General features: G+C 52.2%; 2 protein-coding genes across 2 annotated transcripts; both read left to right on the forward strand.

Moving 5' to 3' along the window:
- Window positions 1-632: 632 nt before the first annotated feature.
- On the forward strand, window positions 633-10852 carry EMWEY_00027650 (hypothetical protein; the record flags this gene model as incomplete). The annotated part of the gene is made up of 18 exons (XM_013481306.1): window positions 633-1004; window positions 1139-1236; window positions 1518-1597; window positions 1841-1896; window positions 2256-2353; window positions 2535-2710; window positions 2933-3102; window positions 3367-4128; window positions 4273-4327; window positions 4431-4504; window positions 4676-4797; window positions 4978-5518; window positions 5640-6479; window positions 6753-7664; window positions 7952-8945; window positions 9512-9868; window positions 10109-10149; window positions 10340-10852. The coding sequence occupies 18 exons, from the start codon at window positions 633-635 to the stop codon at window positions 10850-10852; spliced, it is 6261 nt and encodes a 2086-aa protein (XP_013336760.1).
- Window positions 10853-11233: 381 nt separating this feature from the next.
- EMWEY_00027660 (hypothetical protein, conserved) lies at window positions 11234-16835 on the forward strand (the record flags this gene model as incomplete). The annotated part of the gene is made up of 15 exons (XM_013481307.1): window positions 11234-11344; window positions 11505-11646; window positions 11892-12006; window positions 12114-12317; window positions 12452-12531; window positions 12691-12792; window positions 12944-13036; window positions 13301-13842; window positions 14094-14267; window positions 14395-14486; window positions 14662-14788; window positions 15162-15395; window positions 15565-16121; window positions 16397-16639; window positions 16769-16835. The coding sequence occupies 15 exons, from the start codon at window positions 11234-11236 to the stop codon at window positions 16833-16835; spliced, it is 2883 nt and encodes a 960-aa protein (XP_013336761.1).
- Window positions 16836-18059: the final 1224 nt, after the last annotated feature.

The raw sequence follows: 18059 nt of genomic DNA on the forward strand, positions 1-18059 counted from the left end.
ATAATCAGGGATATAATAAATAGTATTTATCTCTTTTCCATAAATTAGATCTCTAGAAGTCGTATATGGGGTCCAAAGTAGTGTCTAAGGACTGCATTACATGCCAGGCGCAGATAGCTAGCACACTGACCCTACTAAGCTACGACTCTCTCTAACGGTGCTCCAACCCCTGGAACATATAATAGTATTAATGCATATTCCTAACTAATAATGTCCTAATTCCCTAAAATATTTAATAATATTTATTCCCTTTACCAACCTATAGCCTTTAGAGGTCACATCTAAGACACATTGTAGTGCCTGTGCACTACAGCCGAGGTCCTCCGAAGGTCCTCCGAACAGGAACTACAGCGGTTCAGACAGACAGGGAAGCGAGAGCAGTAATGTTCGCACTCTCGTTTGGGTAGAACACCCAATTCCACCGACCTGCTCCTCCCGTCGCCGCCATGCTTTGCGCGGCAGGCGGCGACAAGTTCTGAGTCATCCATTGCGCGGGAATAAGTTAGCTGGCCTGCAGGTTTCGTGGCTGAGTGGCTAGCTGACTAGCTGCCGCCTTGCAGGACCTCGAGTGTAGGGGCGCTGCGAAATGGCAGCGTCATTTGGGGCTGCCGCTGCATGCATTCTCTTGGAAGATGCCACCTGAGAGTCACGAACCGGAGGGAGGTTCCCCAGGTTACGATGCAGATCCCATGGACAGCGTAGCCTGCCGGGGGCAGGTGGGAGGTGACATCAGCAGCAGCAGTAGCAGCAGCAGCACCGGCGGCAGCAAGACTTCCCCCTTGTTATCGACGGCTGGCAGCGCTTGGGGGACACCTAGTCTGCCGACAGCACCTCTTCTGGGGACTGAACGCACACTGCTAAATGCCAAGAAGGAGAGGCTCTCAAGGGGGACTCGTCTGCTGATGCCCTATTGGGCGGTGCGGCAGGTGGTCATTAACCCCGTAACGGAGGAAGAGACGTGCACACCTGCTCCTGTAGCAGCACCAGGAGGGTGTATGCAATTCGTGAGTCCAAACTCCTCCCAAGGCTCTAGGTGACTGGAAAAGTTGTGTCCTCTCGCGTCAGCAGGAGGGTGGGGCACGAGAATAGCATGTGATGCTGCTGCAGCTGCAGCATCTGCTGCGTGTGTGCTGCAGAGTTTGTCGCGCTTCCTTTGTTCCAGCTGGCGCTTGCTATCCCGGCCCACCAACCTGTGGCTCATGGTGACGTGCATTCTGTCTTTTGTCGTGTATGGCTGTGAGCATAAGTGCACCTTGTCTGCACCACACCAGGTGCTGCTGCTCCTAGGGGCCCCCTTGCTGCTGCTTCTCTCGGTGGCGGCCTTCGCGGGGCGCCACATGCAGGCTTCGAGCCGGAGGGAGGCGATTGCAGCGTAAGTATTTCTGTGGTGGAGTCGGTGTTGCAGAGTCTGTTGGCTGTGGTCATGTTAGTGGGCACGTGAGAGTGATTTTTGGGTTGTGACTAACCCCAGACACACTCTGTGGCTGTTTAGCAGCGTGCGATTGCTCTCGCTTCAGTATGCTGCGATGTGTGACTGGTTATGTCTACTACAATGGCATATGGACATGTCGCTTTCGTGCTGTGCCTCTGCGCATTTGTTGGTGCTTCCATAGACTGACAGCATAGTACTCCTCGAATACACTGAGAGGAGTTGCTGCAACACAGGACTGCTGGAAACTGCCCGATCGTTGCAGCACGTTACTGAACGGCGTACACAACGGCTCCCCATTTCCTTTGCCCACTTGCAAAATTTTGTGAGAGGCAATGATGTGTGGGCATATATTCGTCCCTGGGACAGGTTTCGCATCTCTGCAGTTGGTTGTGTGTTTCTGCAGAACAGTTTCAAGCGCCTTCACGTGCCATGTCCTCGACGGACGGGAGCCGGTCCTTAAGGAGGTAGGGCCCTTTCTACATGCAATCCCCTGGGAATGACATTTTTAAGACATGTTTGGGACCGCCTGTCGCGTTCCCGGCTGTATTCCCTCTGGTTTGAAACACGTTGTTCAACGGCTTGTCAACTGTACAGGAGTCTCCCTGGGAGGAGCAGAGCAGCGCCCATACGTTCCTGGCTGTCGTCAATGCGGCAGGCCTATTTGCAGCTACGATTGTTTTTTTATTCACTCGCTGCTGAGCATTGAGTTGTTGCCATGCACGGGATTATGTCCACACTTTGCTCTTGGAGCATATTGCTGCATCGGTGCTTTATTTTCTGTGTTGTTTCTTGAGTGCGGGAAACTGCTGGTGTATGTGTGTAGGCAGCTTGGGGAGACCTCCGCGTGGGCAACATCGTGCGCGTGTATTGCGGGGAGTGCGTGCCGGCAGACTTGCTTATCCTTACGTGTGGCCATTCAGAGTCCGCTATATTGGACTTGCGCATGGTAGACGGCGCGACTAGTTTTACTAGGCGAGCTTCTCCCCTGCATCACCTCTGCGTCGTTTACGTCAAAGCAAACCGCAATTCCGTGCTTTTCGCTTCCCCCCTCCCAGTCAGCTGTTTAGGCGGACGATTTTTCTTGTCTGTGTATTGTCCCCAGGCGGTACTGCGTAAGAGAAACGAAGGCAGATTATTCGCTCGCGGCCCTTGCAGGGTTAAGGGGGCGGGTTGTGTGTGAGACCCCTGCTGGAGGTTCGCCGCACTTCAAGGGGACCATACGGCTTGACGCACGGCCCAGGGGAACTCGCATCGTAGCCAGCAACATTGCTCCAAGAGGTGCGTCGCTGCCCGTGCGCTGGGGCTGATAGAGTGGTGCTGCTGGTAGGCCAAGCAGCAACGGCATGACAAGCAAATGCAGGGACCTGATGGAGGGAGGATACGAAGGAGTTGGTAAAACTTGCAGTTGCAGTTGCCATCTTCTTTTCTCTTTGACGGCACAAGAAAGGGCATCTACGTACACCTAGCGTGTCCTACATATGCTGTGGCACTCGGTTTCAGGGAGCATTCTGCGATGGACTGAGTGGATTGATGGACTGGTCCTGCACGCCGCAGAGGATGTAGCTTTTTACCAGTCTCGCAGGAGCTGCAAGGAGGGGAATAGGGAACTGGATTCCGCATGCAGCGTCGTTGTTGGCGTTTTCGCGGTTACAAGTTTGATTCTCGGTGTGGTGAGTGCCCCCTGTTCGTTACTTGCGTTACTTGATCTGCACAGAGATAATCCACAGGATGCCTGAGTCGAAGCACGCTTGTCTTCTGGAGCACCCGAGACCGGTCGTACAACGTACATAGTATTGCGAAGGGCTGCGCATCTTATGATGTTCAACGTGGAATGCGTGGGCAGTCAATGGCCATATCATGCCGTCCCTTGCTGTTCAGGTTGTCCGGTTTTGTTGATTCCTGTCTTGGATTGCTCTTGTAACTGTCAATTTCAGGCGTTGTTCCTGGTCAAAGGGCTGATCGGTACACAACAGGGTTGGACATTTGATATGCCACACTACAAGGCGCACCTTTCGCAGTGGCTTTTCCTCTTGTCATGTGGGCCAGTGGCTCTTAGCTTCGCACTTGACATCGCGAAGCTCAGGCGAAAGGAGAACCTTTGGCAACCTTTAAAGCCACTGCCGGACAGACATGGAGACAGCCTACAGATGAGGCAGTCGTGGAAGCGTGGACACCATGGAACCGAGCAGCGACATGGGCAGAAGTGCCCTTCACATGACGAAGGTTATTGCGCATCTGAGGTTTTCGGACAGCTCATATCGCCTTCAGCTCTTGATGATCTAGCCCGAGCGGACTTTCTTTTATTCGATAAGGGAGCGGTCGTTGATGGATCTACACTGCAACTTCGAGGGGTGTGCGCTGGAGGAGCCTGCTTTTCGAAACCCCTCGCACGCGACATAGAACACGAAGGCGATTTGAGAGCGGCATGCCACCACTGTGACAGCATGGAGAGTGGTGAAGTGCCCGGAGAGTCGTCCAGTGATTGTCCCTGCCAAAAGGCGCGGACAGTGCAAGGCATCGCACCTGGGAATCAAGATGCCATTGGGGGCAAGACGCAGCCGAGCGTCGATGACCTGGAAGGAGCCATTTTCGTCCAATGTGGGAGGTGTGGTATCGAGATGGAGGATATATCGGCAATAGAACACTACTACACCACACACCGTGATGAACGTGGCAGGCTGGAAGTTCTGGCACAGGTGAGCTGGTCGGCGCAGTCAGCGTGCCTTAGAGAAGCTGGATCGTTGTTGCAGAAATCGTGGAACAGTTAGAAACGAATTGTGAGGGTTTTTTGGGACATCCTGCGGATAATCAGCGGGTTCGAAAGGTCCTCCGTTTTGCAGATTGCATCCATTTGCCACTGCGCAACTCCGTTTTTGTCTAGAAGGACCCAGGAAGGTACGGTGGAGCTGCGTGGTCTCCCGACACTTCAGGCTGGTGGTCTTCGCCTATCGGTTGCCAGTGCATAACGTTTTTCTTTGTTCATTTTGTTGTAATCCAGGGAGGAGGGAAGGTGTAGACGAAATATCCGGGGCTCCGGATGCAACGAGGGCGCATGTAGAGGTTGACTTTCAGGTACGCTTGGCATTCTACTTAATAGTTGTTAGCATGATAGTCTGCGATGCAGCAGATACCCGTTTCCTACAAAAATGGGCATTGGGCTTCGGGGTGTATTACAGGTGTAAAAGTGGAAACATGAGCTGCGTGTGATTTGACAGTTGCCGCTGAATTTGGTTTCCTGCTCAGTCGACGCTTCCCGAGGATCCAGTTGTATTGAATCTCTGTGGGGCTTTGGGGTACAGACCAGTCCTTCGACGCGGCACGCAGCTGCACGTTGAGCGGTCCCCAATACCTATACCGCAGTGCCTGTGCGAGACGCAGCAGGTAGAACCCTCGCAAACACCCAGGCCGCCGGGAGGAGCACCATGCAGGCCTTCACCAGGGCCTGGGTCGGCAGGAGAAGGCAACTGCAGCTGCTGTAGAGCCACGCCACTCCAAACACTTGTTGAGGCCGTTTTCGGTGAGAAGCTTTGTGCGGCTAATTGCAGTCCTGTGTCTTTAGTAGAAGTTGTGGGAAGTCACGCTCCGTCGCCACGGCGGCCGCGCCTCTCATGTGTAGTGAAACCTATGGGACACGGTTCGGGGGCTCTACTTGTGGTTAGAGGTCCGGCAGCAGATATTGCGAAGATCTGTAAGGGAGGACTGGATGCACTAAAGACGATAGAGCACGGAATGACTCTGCCTGAGAGGTCCCATGGTGTGGGCTGTAGAGCAGGCAGCAGCGGTAGCATCAGTGGAAGTGAGATGGATAAAGCGGTGGAGCGGATGACGAATGGGCCCGGCGGGGACTCAGCTTTAGGCGGGGAGGAGCGGACGGGCGATGGATATGCAGAATATGTCCGTCAGGTATTGTTAGCAGCTCAGCGATTTTCGCTAGAGGGGTCGCGGCCATTGCTTTTTGCTGCGCGCGCCTTATCTGCTGAGGAATTAGCATTGTACATACAGTTGAGCGAGGAAGCATCTAACTCCATGTATCGCCAAGAGGAACGTCAGGAAAGGATCATCACGAGCTTTGAGACTGACTTGCAGGTACGTGGAGGAAGTGGGCACCCCTACCCTTGCACAGTTCGAGAACACATGAGATGTTGTGTTTGGTTTGGGGGTTGTTGAGCTGCTGTGCTGTGTGTCTGAGCGTTCCGTGCTTGCACAGCTTGTGGGCTGCGTAGCTGTGACGGACGAGCTGCAGCGAGGAGTCAGGAAAACACTAGCGAAGGTGAGAGAGGTGGGAATCCGGCAGATGCTTCTGGTTGGTGGTGACAAGCACGCTGCCCTCGCGACAGCGAGGCACTGTGGGCTATTGCCATCTTTTGATTGGAGTTGTTTGAGCAAGGTTGGACCGCCAGAATCCCGCCACGTTCGTTCTTTGGGGGAGATGAATCGTAAACGTTGTGGGGCTATGCCGAACAGTGGTGTGTCCGCCGCCTCAATTCCCAGGAGGGACAACGTATGCCAAAGTGTCGAGGAAACCGGCGACGCCGCCAGAGCTGCACCGTGCCGCCGGTGCGACGAGATTCATTTGTTAAGTGTGCACCACACTACTGGTGACTTACGCACCGGCCCACCTCGCCTCTTGGATCCTGGATGCCTTCATGGCCTCGTGACGAACATTTCAGCATCCGTCTCGCACTGGGCCGTAGCAGACGCCCAAATCTTATTGCAGCGTTGCTTGACCGAGCTGGCCCACTACGTGCTCAAGGATCGCCGTCGCCTTCAGAGTCCATCTACATCAATGTGGGCATGCGAGTGTGGAACTGCGGTGCCAAGACGTCGCCTACTGAGAATGACGAGCCGTCGGCTGTCTTCTGTTGGTGGGGACGCAAGGCGTGTGGGTAGAAGTTTCTCGCAACGTAGCTACAGCAGGTCTAAGGCTCACTTTAGGAGGGAGAAATGCGGGGGCGTTCACCAGGGAGAGAGTGAGAAGGAAAATGTTGGTGCGGGGCGTCGCATGCTTCAACAGAGGAGTGAGGTACAAGATAAAGAGGAGTACAACGTGAGCATTTCGTCCCTGTCTCTTCGAAGGAAGCTCCGCGTTGGACGGTGCTTTCTTCGCGTTTTTGAGGACATGTGGAGCCAATCACGAGATCATGGCCAGGGCATTTGTCTCCTGCTTGATGCAGCTTCACTTTCCTTTTTCCTCTCCCATAAATTGCTTCAGGTGTGTACCTTAATGTAGTTAATTCTGGAACCACGACATGTTCGGGAAGCTTCGAAATGGGATTGTTGGGAAGTGGAGGTGTGGTATCATGTGGTGCTTGATTTGTAGGGACTGTTTATGTATGCCATCTGCCGGGCGGATATCAGTGTCTGCGCGGAAATCCGAGGTCCGGTCAAGCAGCAGCTGGTGGCATGCATCAAAAAGTCTCTCAAGCCCCGACCAGTTGTCATCGCCGCTGGTAGCAGTGCGGAGGATGCAGCGATGATGCAGGAAGCCACAGTTGGCATCATGGTGCTGTGTTCGTCGGCTCAAGCGGAGGTTGCTACGAATGAATTAAGATGGATAGCACCACAGGAAGCGGATCAAGTAACTTTTGGGGAGGGTGGCGAGAGGCTTCCTGTCCTCCGGCAGCTTAGCAGGACATTCCTGGACAGTGCAAGGAGGACGTACCACGCTTTACTACCGCTGTTACCAGAGCATGAACCTGCGGCGGAGAGAGGAAAGTCGCTTCCCTCACCAGGACCTGCGGAGAGCCGGTTGACATCGAAGGGACAGATGGATTCGATGGAGCTAGGACTTACTGGTCTTACAAAGCAGGGGTCTCAGTTGCAGCAGCACGAAGACATGACATTAGAACACCGACAGGCGTCTCAAGCGTCCAAGAGAGTTGTTGGACGTATTGGTAGGGGTTCCGTCTCAAAGAACGGTATCTTCGAGCCCTGCATTCAGGCGGCGTGTCTGTATGGGGGGAGCGCCGACGTGGTGCTGGAGTCGTTCCAATCCCTCTGCAGCCTGATGTTTAGGGATGCACTTTTTGAGCAGGCGCAAAGCTTACTACTGATAGACCAGGTCGTCTACTCTACAAGCTTGCTTTCAACATTTGTGTTGGCACTGCTTTTGACAAATCTACTTGACTACAGGGACCCGACTGGTTCGGTATTCTGCATCTGGTTCTCGCTGATTGCTGTTGTCGCCGCCTGCGTCGTTGGACATCCAATGGCTGCTTCGCTTGACGATGAAGTATGCTCGAAGCAGTCTGAAATTGTCATTTAGATTAGCCTCTCCACCACTTCATTCCCGCGCAGGCCCTCTGTAAACTAGAATATAGGTGCAGTTCTTGTTTCTTTTGTAGGACGGGATGAGTTGTTTGCACCTCCTTTATAAGCCATCACAGACACACCGCCGGGGAGCCAGTCCCTTCCACGTCGCCATACATTTTTAAGAGATGCTTGCGCTTGTTGCTGCAGCGAACCCGGTCACTGAGTTATCTGTGGCTGCGACGCCGAAAGATTCTCTGCTTTTCGCAGTGCCTCTGGACAGCATGTGAGGGAATATTAACTTCAGTGGCTACCGTCATCTTGGTGCACCAGGCTATTTTTAAGGGGATGCAAGTTGGTGCGCTTCTCCACGTCACCGATTTTTTTCTCGCTGCCCTCTGCTTCGGCGTTGTCGTGAGGCCGTGGCTTGTAGCCCTCAGTATAGGCGGATGCGCCTCTCGTGGCCGCGTTTTAGGCAGAGTAACGCAGGGCCTACAAGATGCTTTCTGCATTCGAGCCACCTGCGCCTGCTGGGCAGACCAAAGTTGCAAGAATTGTTATTGTAAACCAGAGGCTGTACGACCGCTGCTTCTTCGAGCAAGTGCAACAAGTGCAAACGATTCCGCTGCATATTCGCGTTTCCGTTCTGCCCGAACTGATCATACGGTGGATCACTACCGCACGTTGGCCCATCCGAGCGGCTGTGCAGCTGAAAGCGGTCCACACTACCATCGCGACGCATGTCTACTCCAGACGGCAAGGGAAACGGTTGCGAGTCCCTACAGCTCAGTGGATGATTTGCATCTCAACAGTATTTACTCGTCGATGCGGCCATGCGGAGTTGACTCGGTGGCTCACCATAATACTGCTCGTCTACTGGAGTGCCCACAGGCAGAAGCATCAGAGATGTGCCTTTTGCGTTGTTACCGGCAGATAGGGGCATGCTTGGCACTCCTACGCCCCCTGTGTATTATCATAGCCATTGCTAGCCTCCCTTGGATTCTCACAATTTTGCAGTTTTTGCTTTTTTATGGCGGGACCAGCGGCATGAGGCAGCTTCACCTCTTGCCTTATGGATTTCCTGCTTGGTGGCTGGTTTTACTCCCCTGTGCCGTCGTGGCAGTGCTTGTGGCAGGAGTATTTCGGCGGGTTAACCTTCTTCTCGGCCCGGAGAAGGTCTTACTAGCAGCCGATGACATCTACACCGTAGTACCGGTAGCGACGGAGGACGGTTCTGCTGCAAGGCGCATGGGGCGCCGGGGAAGTATGAACCAACGGGGGAGGCCCTGCTGCGTTTGTTTCACTCGAGGCAAGGAGGATACGGAAGCCTCACTACATGTTTGCAGGTTATGCTGGACGCTTGAGGCAGTGGATACATTGGTGCTGAGAGAATTGGAGAGGAACCCTGCACTTCCTGAAGTACAGGACTGTCACCTTGATGCGTGCTACTTCGAGCTAATGCAACTTGATTGCGCTTCCGCACTCTGCCGACGCAGTTTCATTACTGGAGCCACATTGTGCTCTTACCACGGACGGCATCACATGTTATTTCTCCAGCGAGTGGCTGCTCGATTGCCTTCTCCTTTAGTTTTTTCTCTGCTGAATGGCGAGGCCGTGCGCCACTCGCTCTCATTGCACGCTACTGGAAAAGCACTCGTTCGTTCGTCGAGGGCTCTTGCAATCGGTAAACAGCACGCCTCCTATGAGGCTTCCATCTACTCTGTTCTGCATTGCGCTGCCTACTTCGTTTGTAGTATATAGCTTATCACGTGGATGCTAGTCTATGGGAGGTGCATGCCTTTCCTCTTTGCATATGCGTCGGCTTTGCAGCTTCGGAGAGCCCGGTTCTGAATCCTCCCTCATGGGAGGTGAGGAGGCAGTTGACGACGTCAGCAGGAGGGCTCCTTGTTGGTATGGCGACAGCAACAGATAGCGGCGATGAGCGGAACCTTCGGCGGGGCATGACTGACACAACTAGCATGTTTTCGGAAAGCAATGTGGTAGTGGAAGATGATTGGTCCAGTGAAAGCTACTTCGAATCTGAAAGTGACTTCGAGGCGTTCACTCCCTCTGCGCCTGCCGTCGTGTGCGACGAAGCCGCAACGGAACAACGTGCAAATGACGCTCTGAAGGGCATCACGCTGACGTTCCGTGATCCATACTTGGAGGCAGACTATCAGTCCGCACGTCAGAGGGGGTTGCGTCGCTCGACAATTGTTTTCCGTAGCACCGTTGCCGTTTTACTTGTGTTGTGGCTGATTTTCATTCTTGTGACTATTGCTGTTCATAAGAGCCTAAAATATTCGGGAGGCTGGGGTGACCTTATTGTGGCATTTCTACCTGTAATGCCCTCCTGTGGACTCCTTATTTGCACTTTCCGTCGTTCATTTGCCAGTAGGTTTGACTTTTATGTGGGAACTACCGCAGTCATGTACGTGCTCCTGCAAAATATAGTTGATTACAGGCAGGTGAGCAAAGGCACTTTTTGGTGGTAATCTGCAGTCAAAGGAGACCCATCCTCTGTTAGCACTGTGAAATTTACCTACCCGCCAGTGGTAGCGTTGACGCTTGCAGTCATCACCTATGTACCATTTTTATTCTCTGCGTGTCACTGGCGTCTTCCATGTGGTGTGCATTGCCGTGTGTTGTATTGCGCAGTCAGCAGAGGGAATGGACACCAGTCTGTCAGTTATTCTCGTGGTTGCTGTCATGCTAAGGCTGCCTTTTAAGCTGGCAACGGGACTGAACTTGTTTTACGTAGTTTCAAGCACAGTGCGCTACTTCCTTGGATTTTACAACCAGTCATACTTCTGCCGCTTTGCCTGTACAATATCCCCTCCTCGCCTCCTCTCTCCCTTGGTCACCACTCACTGTGCAGAAGGTTTCTCACTGGACAGACTTGGGCGGTGCATCCCTGCGGATTCGGAGCTCCACCAGTTGATGGCTCCTCTCCAGACACGGCAGGAACTGCTCGCCGTTGCCGCAGCCCATGCAATAGGTTCAACCCCAGAGGAAGTGTTAAGCCAGCGCGAACCCCGCTGCCTGTGCATATGGCAGCTCTTGTCTTACATCCCCTGGGTTTTGGGTCTTGTGTCGCTCATGGCGTTCGGCTGTTATCGACAGGAATACAACCAACGGAAGCGTTTCCTTCTGGATACTCAGGCAAGCTGACCGGCTCATCAATCACCTTCCTGACAAGGGGAGGTGGGTGTGCGGGGGTGGTGATTGACAAGAATGGGGTGCTTCGTCAATTCCTGCTCGGTCTATCGTATTGAAAAACATAGCTGGGGTTTTTTGTGAGTGTATGTGATGCGGCAAAGGTACAAGCAGCGCGAATGAGGAGCAGAGAAATCTTGAATACCATGCTGCCTTCCTTTGTCGTGGCCAAGATGCTGTCGGCAACGCACACAGACCCGAGGCAAGCCAACCTGTTATAACGTGTTAGAGCCCGCACTACTTGACACGTTGCCTGTATTGACATCCGCTGAGATATGGGGCCAGGGTTTACTAACGGTTTTGCGGGGAAGAACTGCGTAATTCAGGCCGATGAACATGCCCAACGCAATACCTTATTATTTGTGTTCCCCACCTCTTTTTCTCTCGGTTCTCTTTTGCGACGTCGCGGATTTCCACAATCTCGTTTGCGCCTTTTCGTTACCCCAGGTATGTGCTTAAGTATTAGAGCTGACCCCCATGCCAAGTGGGCGATTCTGTACCACGATGCCACCCGTTAGAGTCCCCGGCGCTCTTGCATTTGCTCGTTTAAGGCTTGGCGTGAGTTCATGTATGACACGGTTGACAGTTTGCCATAACTGCTTATCAGGGGGGCTCGCTCAGCGTCTGCTCGTTTTTTCAGGATCTGGTGAAGCTACTGGATGCCCTCTTCTTGTGCTTTGACAAGTTGAGCGAGCAATTCCAACTTGTAAAGATCGAAACTGTGTTTGAGACATATCTTGCTGCTGCCGGTAAGGCTCCGCGAGACCAGCTAAGAGGTTGCAAGTGTGGTCAAATGTTCGCTGCTGCGTTCATACCAGGTGTGATTCTCGCATTCTTAGGAATGCATCGTTTTACGTGTATCATGGAAAGAGTTACCCAGGGGTGTAGTTTGCATAACAGCACTGGCAGGATGGACGACTCCTTAGTGTACCAGACATCGGCACAGGTCCATTGACTGGTTGACAGGCTGAATGCGAAGGAGTTTCATTCGTAGGTCTTAATGATCCAGTTTTAGCTGATGATGCAGCTGGACAAATGGACGACGAGAGGGATTCTTTTGGTGAACGCGACCTTCACAAAGTTCAGCAGGGAGCCTTCAGTGCGGTTGAGTGAGCGTCTGCTCGCCCCTGATAGAAAGGACATACACGGGAGAGCGTATGTGGCTTTTAGCCTGTGATTGCAAGTATGATTTTATGTGCATTTGGGTGTCTCTCAGGACTGCTTTAGCGATGCTCCAAGTGACCATGTACATTACGTATGATTCGGCAGAGCCGCTAGCCAGGAAGCCTGAAGCTGCGCAGAGTCAGTTTAGTAGTCCGAGGGATGATGACGTTTCACAGGGAGTGACTGACCCTAGCGGACAGAGGCAAACACGCCGTCTGCGAGTGAAGATTGGAATTCACAGTGGGAACGTAATCAGGTGTGTGGGAAGCCACATCCTTACGTCATCTCGTTGCTAACAGGGAGAAGGTCGATTCACTATCATCTAATTTGTATTATTTGGTAGGAGACTTCGTTGCGGCCCGTTTCTGTGTTTTCGTGTTTTTGGTGCAGCGGTGTTGTTGGTTCTCGAAAGCCCCAGTATGCGCTATTCGGTGACACAGTCAACACCGCCTCCAGAATGAAAAGCACAAGTGCGCTCTGGTTGTTGAACGCGAAGCCTCAGCTCCATTACATTTGCTGCGGCGAGTAGTCAGAACCTTGTATTATTAGGACCGTCTAGGACGTTGTGACATAGCATAGCATGTGCGCTTTACGTGGGCGGCGATGTTCTACTGTTGCATTTTTCGTAGGTGTGGCTGACGGGATTCACATAAGCGGAGCGACGCACAGATTTGTAGCTCATGATCCGCAGTTTAAGTGGAAGGAAATGATTGTCGACGTCAAAGGCAAAGGTGAGTAAATACAGTGGCCAGTTAAAGGACGATACCGAGAATTCGCTACCTGATGCCAGCAGCAGTGTATCATCTCACATTGCTGTAACAAGCTTGGCGGTGCCGAGAAGTATCCGTTGTCTTTCTGAGGTTCCGTGCTCACTGTGCTCAGGTCCTATGCAAACATACCTCCTTGACCATGTTGTCGGCATGCGCACTCCTCTAGACGAAGCTACACCTCGTGTTCCTGACTCTGCGGGACACGGTAGGAATCTTTCAGCGGGGAGTAGCAGTTTGCTTTTCGCACAGGAGAGTGAGGATGTTTCATCATACTTCCACGGTGTTTCTCAGTGGCCTCGACAGCATCGGAGTCGGCACTGGCAGGACCCTAACATTACAGTTCCGAAATCGAGCACAATCTATCCAGAGGCCACTTGCCAGAGGCTCCCCGATTGCCCTGATAGCTACAGCCCAAGGGGCGGGAATTCCCGCGGGGTTCCAGTTGTAGAAGAACCGTTTCATTGCGCAGGATGCCAAAGCACAAGTCTCGTCAGCGAGTCTTCTATTGACTGCGCTGCGAATCGACCTTGGTGTACCAGGCACCAGTCTTCCAGTTCTTTAGACGCATTAGGCGGCGGTACGGTTGCAGACATGTGCGGCCGGAATGAATGCGACAGCAACACAGACTGCGTCTCACTCGCAAAGGAGTCAGTCCCGTTGGACAGGAGATCAACGTTATCTAATGAACGTTCTTCACGGTGGCGCGGTGCTGAGCGGATGCAACGCATCACAAATGCAGTAGCATCTGTTTTCAGTCCGGCGCAGTTCGGTTCAAGCAATAGGCGACGACGGAGCGGTAGTCAGGTGCGGCCAGCGAACCGGAATCGCAGCCGCAGCGCATCTTCCTCAGCAGATAATCCTTGGCGAAGGGCTGGTACTGGCGGTGCTGGACGTACTGACATCGACGAGCCACTGTACAGGCTTGCCAACGGTGGGGATGACGAGATGGGACGCCTGAAACTGTCTTCCAGGTTGACGAGAGCGTTTGGGTTAAACGCACGCACCGATATGGTGCGACTAAGGTTCTGTTCGAGTGACATGGAAGATAGTTACAAACACAGTTTCTACTCAGACAAAGCACACATAAACGCGATTGAGCAAGCCATCATCATTTTCCTGGTGGGATAAGTTTAACACGAAATTCACAAGGTCTCTTGCACCCTACGGAGGAGCCGTCGCAACAGAACATCACATGTTTGGCAAGGGACTGGGCAAGGCATTTAGCGGCATTTCTAGAAGATCGGTCTGTGCGTATTCTGCAGGTGGCCTTTGTGCACGAGTCAATCGCTTTTCTCTCGATGGATCGCCTGTCAGCTGCCACCTGCGAGTTGTTTCAGACACAACGCATGCTTGTCTGGAGCACCAGGTCTTTTGTCGCCGCTACAGTCCTCGTTCTGTGGCTGCTCATTCACTACCGGCAACGCGCAAGTATATCTGTAAGTTGGTAACCCTAGACGCAATCTGAATTGGACAGTTAGCACAGAACGTCTTCCATACAGGACGGGGTGCATCATGATGCACCAGCGAAATCTATGCTAACAGCGTACGTGTGCCTGCATTCAGTGGATGGGAATACGCTGGCTGATATTTTGGCTTAACCTTCTATTTATTTTTGCCGCTTTGGCGTTTGTACTTACAAATGCAAGGGACCCCGGGTGAGCAACCTGCTCCGAGTATTGTCTGGTGGTGTTCATGGTGTTGCACTGGCGCACGATAGAGGAGCTGAACAACGGCTCACTCGATTTAGCAGTGTTTAAAACGAAGTTAAGCCGTTAATGCAAAAGCTTGCATGCTTTGATTGGGGGACCCACTGCGTCGTTGTGGTTGTAGGAAGAAGGTTGCCTCTGAGTGGCACACTGCAGACACAGTGGAGCTTTCTTTCTTTCTTACGTTAATTCATCACAATACGGGCCTCTTGTTTCAACATATCATCTTTGTGGATGCCCTTTTAATCACGGTAAGACGATTGGTTCTCTGGAACGTACAGCTCCGCATGGTGTCAGTTCTTTAACGAACGCTTCTGAATTAGGGCAGCACGGGGACAGCCCGGGCGGCTCCTGCGAGAAGGAAATTCCCCGATATATCGTCTTTGGCACTATGTGAATTCAGGCGAGCGTCAGCAGCGCCATGTTAGTGTCTCAGCCGACGACAGAGCGGCTTCGCGGCATGCTGATCGTGTGCCTGCTGCTCGTGGTGAATCTGATATCTTGTTATGTTCGAGTACGTTCATTGTTATAAATATCCGCCTAGCATCTCATGCAACTATGTCCTTCGAATTGTTTGGGTTGGTCTGGGAGATAAAAGGTTTTTATCGTTGTGGGCGTGCTCAGGAGTACGACGACAGGCAGACATACATCGTGAACCAGGAAGCTAGTGCATTGGAACGCCGCAGCTTAGAGCTGCTAAATGATATGCTTCCAAAGGAGCTGCTCACCGAATTTCAAAATGACAACCTGCGGCTTGCATATTCACACGAGTCCCTTGCATTCCTCTTTGCGGATATATGCGGGTTCACTGCCTGGTCCAGGAGTGTTAGTGCCGAGCAGGTGCTTTCGTTGCTGCAAGTAAGCGTAAGGCAGCGTTTGCACTTGCTCTCAAGCCAGCTTCTGCTTTCGTGACTGTGCATTGGTCGGTTTTGGATGCTCCTTTTGGAGTGGATGAGCGGAGCGGAGTTCTCCGACTGTTCTTTTGTAGCGATGATGGAGCAATGTAGCGTGTTTGTTTGCTCTGCAGCGTCTGTTTACCCGTTTTGATAGAGACACCATAATGCTAAATCTGTACAAGCTGTGCACAATAGGGGACGCGTATGTAGCCGTATCGGGCTTGCATATAGATTCTCCAGCACAGGAGCCCTTTTCAAAATACCCTGATGCCTTCAGTGGACGCAGTGTTGCTCCTGGTACCGGGGGGCAAACAGATGAATTTTCTAATTCTCATTGGCGTTCTCAGTGGGAGGGCGTGTGTGGAGGGGACTCGGGCTGCTGCCGCGAGGGCCAAGAAACGGACAAAGCATGCAGAATTCTCTGTATGGCTAGGCAGATGCTGGAACACGTCCAGGCTGTTCGGGAGGAAATGCAAGTCCCCGGTCTCAACATGCGCATCGGCTTGCACGTGGGCTCTTGTGTTGGAGGAGTAATTGGCAGCAGGCGCCTTCGATATGATCTATGGGGTCTGGATGTGCTTGTGGGGAATGACATAGAGAGCAATGGTGTTCCAGGCCAAATTTGCTGTTCCAAAGAATTCAAAATTGCCTTTCAAAGGGAAGAGCACAGCGAGCCTCGCTGCTTCGAGTAAGTTTGCAAATTGGAGTCAGTACATATTCTCGTAAGCAATACAACTACGTGATCCGTTGCCAGCACAATGCCACTGGCTTAGCAGCCAGTGGCGTTATGCTGTTTATTGCCCATCTGCTGTTTCTCGTGCCATCCTATAGCTCATGCTCGTGCAAGACAATCCTGTGAGCGCGCAATGGAGAACATGGTACATATCCACACAGCAGGCAATGGCCTTTATCGTATTTAACATTCTGCTGTGCTCCAGTCGGTGTTGTATGTGTGTATTACAGCCAGCATGTGGCGTTCGTACATCTGAAGACAATTCGTGTGATTCATCGAGAAGTCACGATTTTCACGGTTCATAGCGCATTTGACACTAATGTCTGCGATATTCGTCGTTCCAATTCCAAGTTTGCTAACCCGTCATCTACTATATTGGACCGTCAATCAAGAAGCAGCACAGGGACCATGCACGAAGACTCAAGGGAATCATTATCATCTGAGCTACCGTTTGAACCCATCGACACATCCAGGTAAGTGCATGCATGCTAGTTTTGGCCGAGGGCCCGTAGACCACTCTTGCCTCATGGGTTTAGTTAGGAGAGTAGCAAGTAATAGTTTGCACCCTCTAATTTTGCATTTAATTGTTAATTTGCGATCAGGCTTCGTGTTGCACATTTACGCCGCCGTTGCTACCGCATGCCAACTGCCGCGAAGGGGACCTGCTGAGCGTGGTTGAACATGGAACGAACAGTGTGCTTCTGGTTCGACCCTTCACCACTAGAATGTAAACGCGTTTGTTGGCGTGAAACAGCTTGCGTTGCCTAGTAGATTCAGGGCTGCGGCAGGATGCTGCGGGGTGGTCGCGTACCCAAGAAGATGCTGTTGGCCCATGGCCGTGTATACTGCAAACGCATCTGCTGCGAGAAGCAACAAATTCTACGAGGCATTAATCCTTGTGAGATGGGCATGCGAATGTATGTCTCCTCATACGGTTCACACGGAAGCGGCCTGTATATTACCATGCAGTCCACTCAGTTGGTACGCTGCTATGAGCGTGGCGATGCCAAGTACAACCACTCATAAACAGATTCCTAGTGATTTCACCGTCACAATAAGCAGACGGCGCTCCTTTATTCAGCTTTAGTATGAAACTACGTGAGATACTCAGCAAAGGGATGCAGTCTAGCTAGGTGAACTAGGTCCACGGTGGGTGCGCCAGCAAGTAATGAGTACGTCTACTGCCCTTGAGTATGAAGTTGTTTATCTTCTCCCATGCAGGGGAGACGCGTTGTAGCTCTTTAGCAGGGACGTGAAAGGTGCCTACCCATTGAAATACATTTGAGCTTGCTATGATTCTGCTTGAACAAAGAGTGTTTCGCCATGCGCCACGAATCAGGCAAGAACCTACTGCGCCGCACGCATTCAATCTGAATGCGTACGGCGGAGTAGGTTCTTGCCTGATTCGTGAGGAGAGGCGACACCTAGTCTTGGTATCCGAGGGATGAAGCTATATAGAGATATTACAACCTATACTTCAGTAGCATAGCAACGCTTTTTATTCGGTCAGTTGCTTGTACGGACACTATGCCACATCGCTGTAGCTCCTCTCCCACGCCCACAACTCATGGTGTACCTACCGACTCATCAACACCAAAGCGTACACTTGCGGGCCAGCTCTGATTTAGATGAACAGCTTCTAATGCTATTCAATACACAATCAGCGCCACCCCATTCAAGCTGTGGGGCGTTTAAAAGTTTGTGAATATGGGTGCCAGCTACAAGCATCCTTCAGTTTGCTTGCTGCAGTTTGCAGAGTCTAGCATGGTTGATTTTTCCCTTGGTAGGCTTTACTGCGCACGTTCCATTCTTGTTTGTAGACTATTCTCACTTTATGTTGTTTTAAATGACCAGGTGCCTAATATGTAGCCTGGGGCATTGGACGAGTGTTTA

The sequence above is a fragment of the Eimeria maxima genome, genomic scaffold, assembly GCF_000499605.1.
Source record: "Eimeria maxima Weybridge genomic scaffold, Emw_scaff309, whole genome shotgun sequence".
In the NCBI taxonomy this organism is placed as follows: Eukaryota; Apicomplexa; class Conoidasida; order Eucoccidiorida; family Eimeriidae; genus Eimeria; species Eimeria maxima.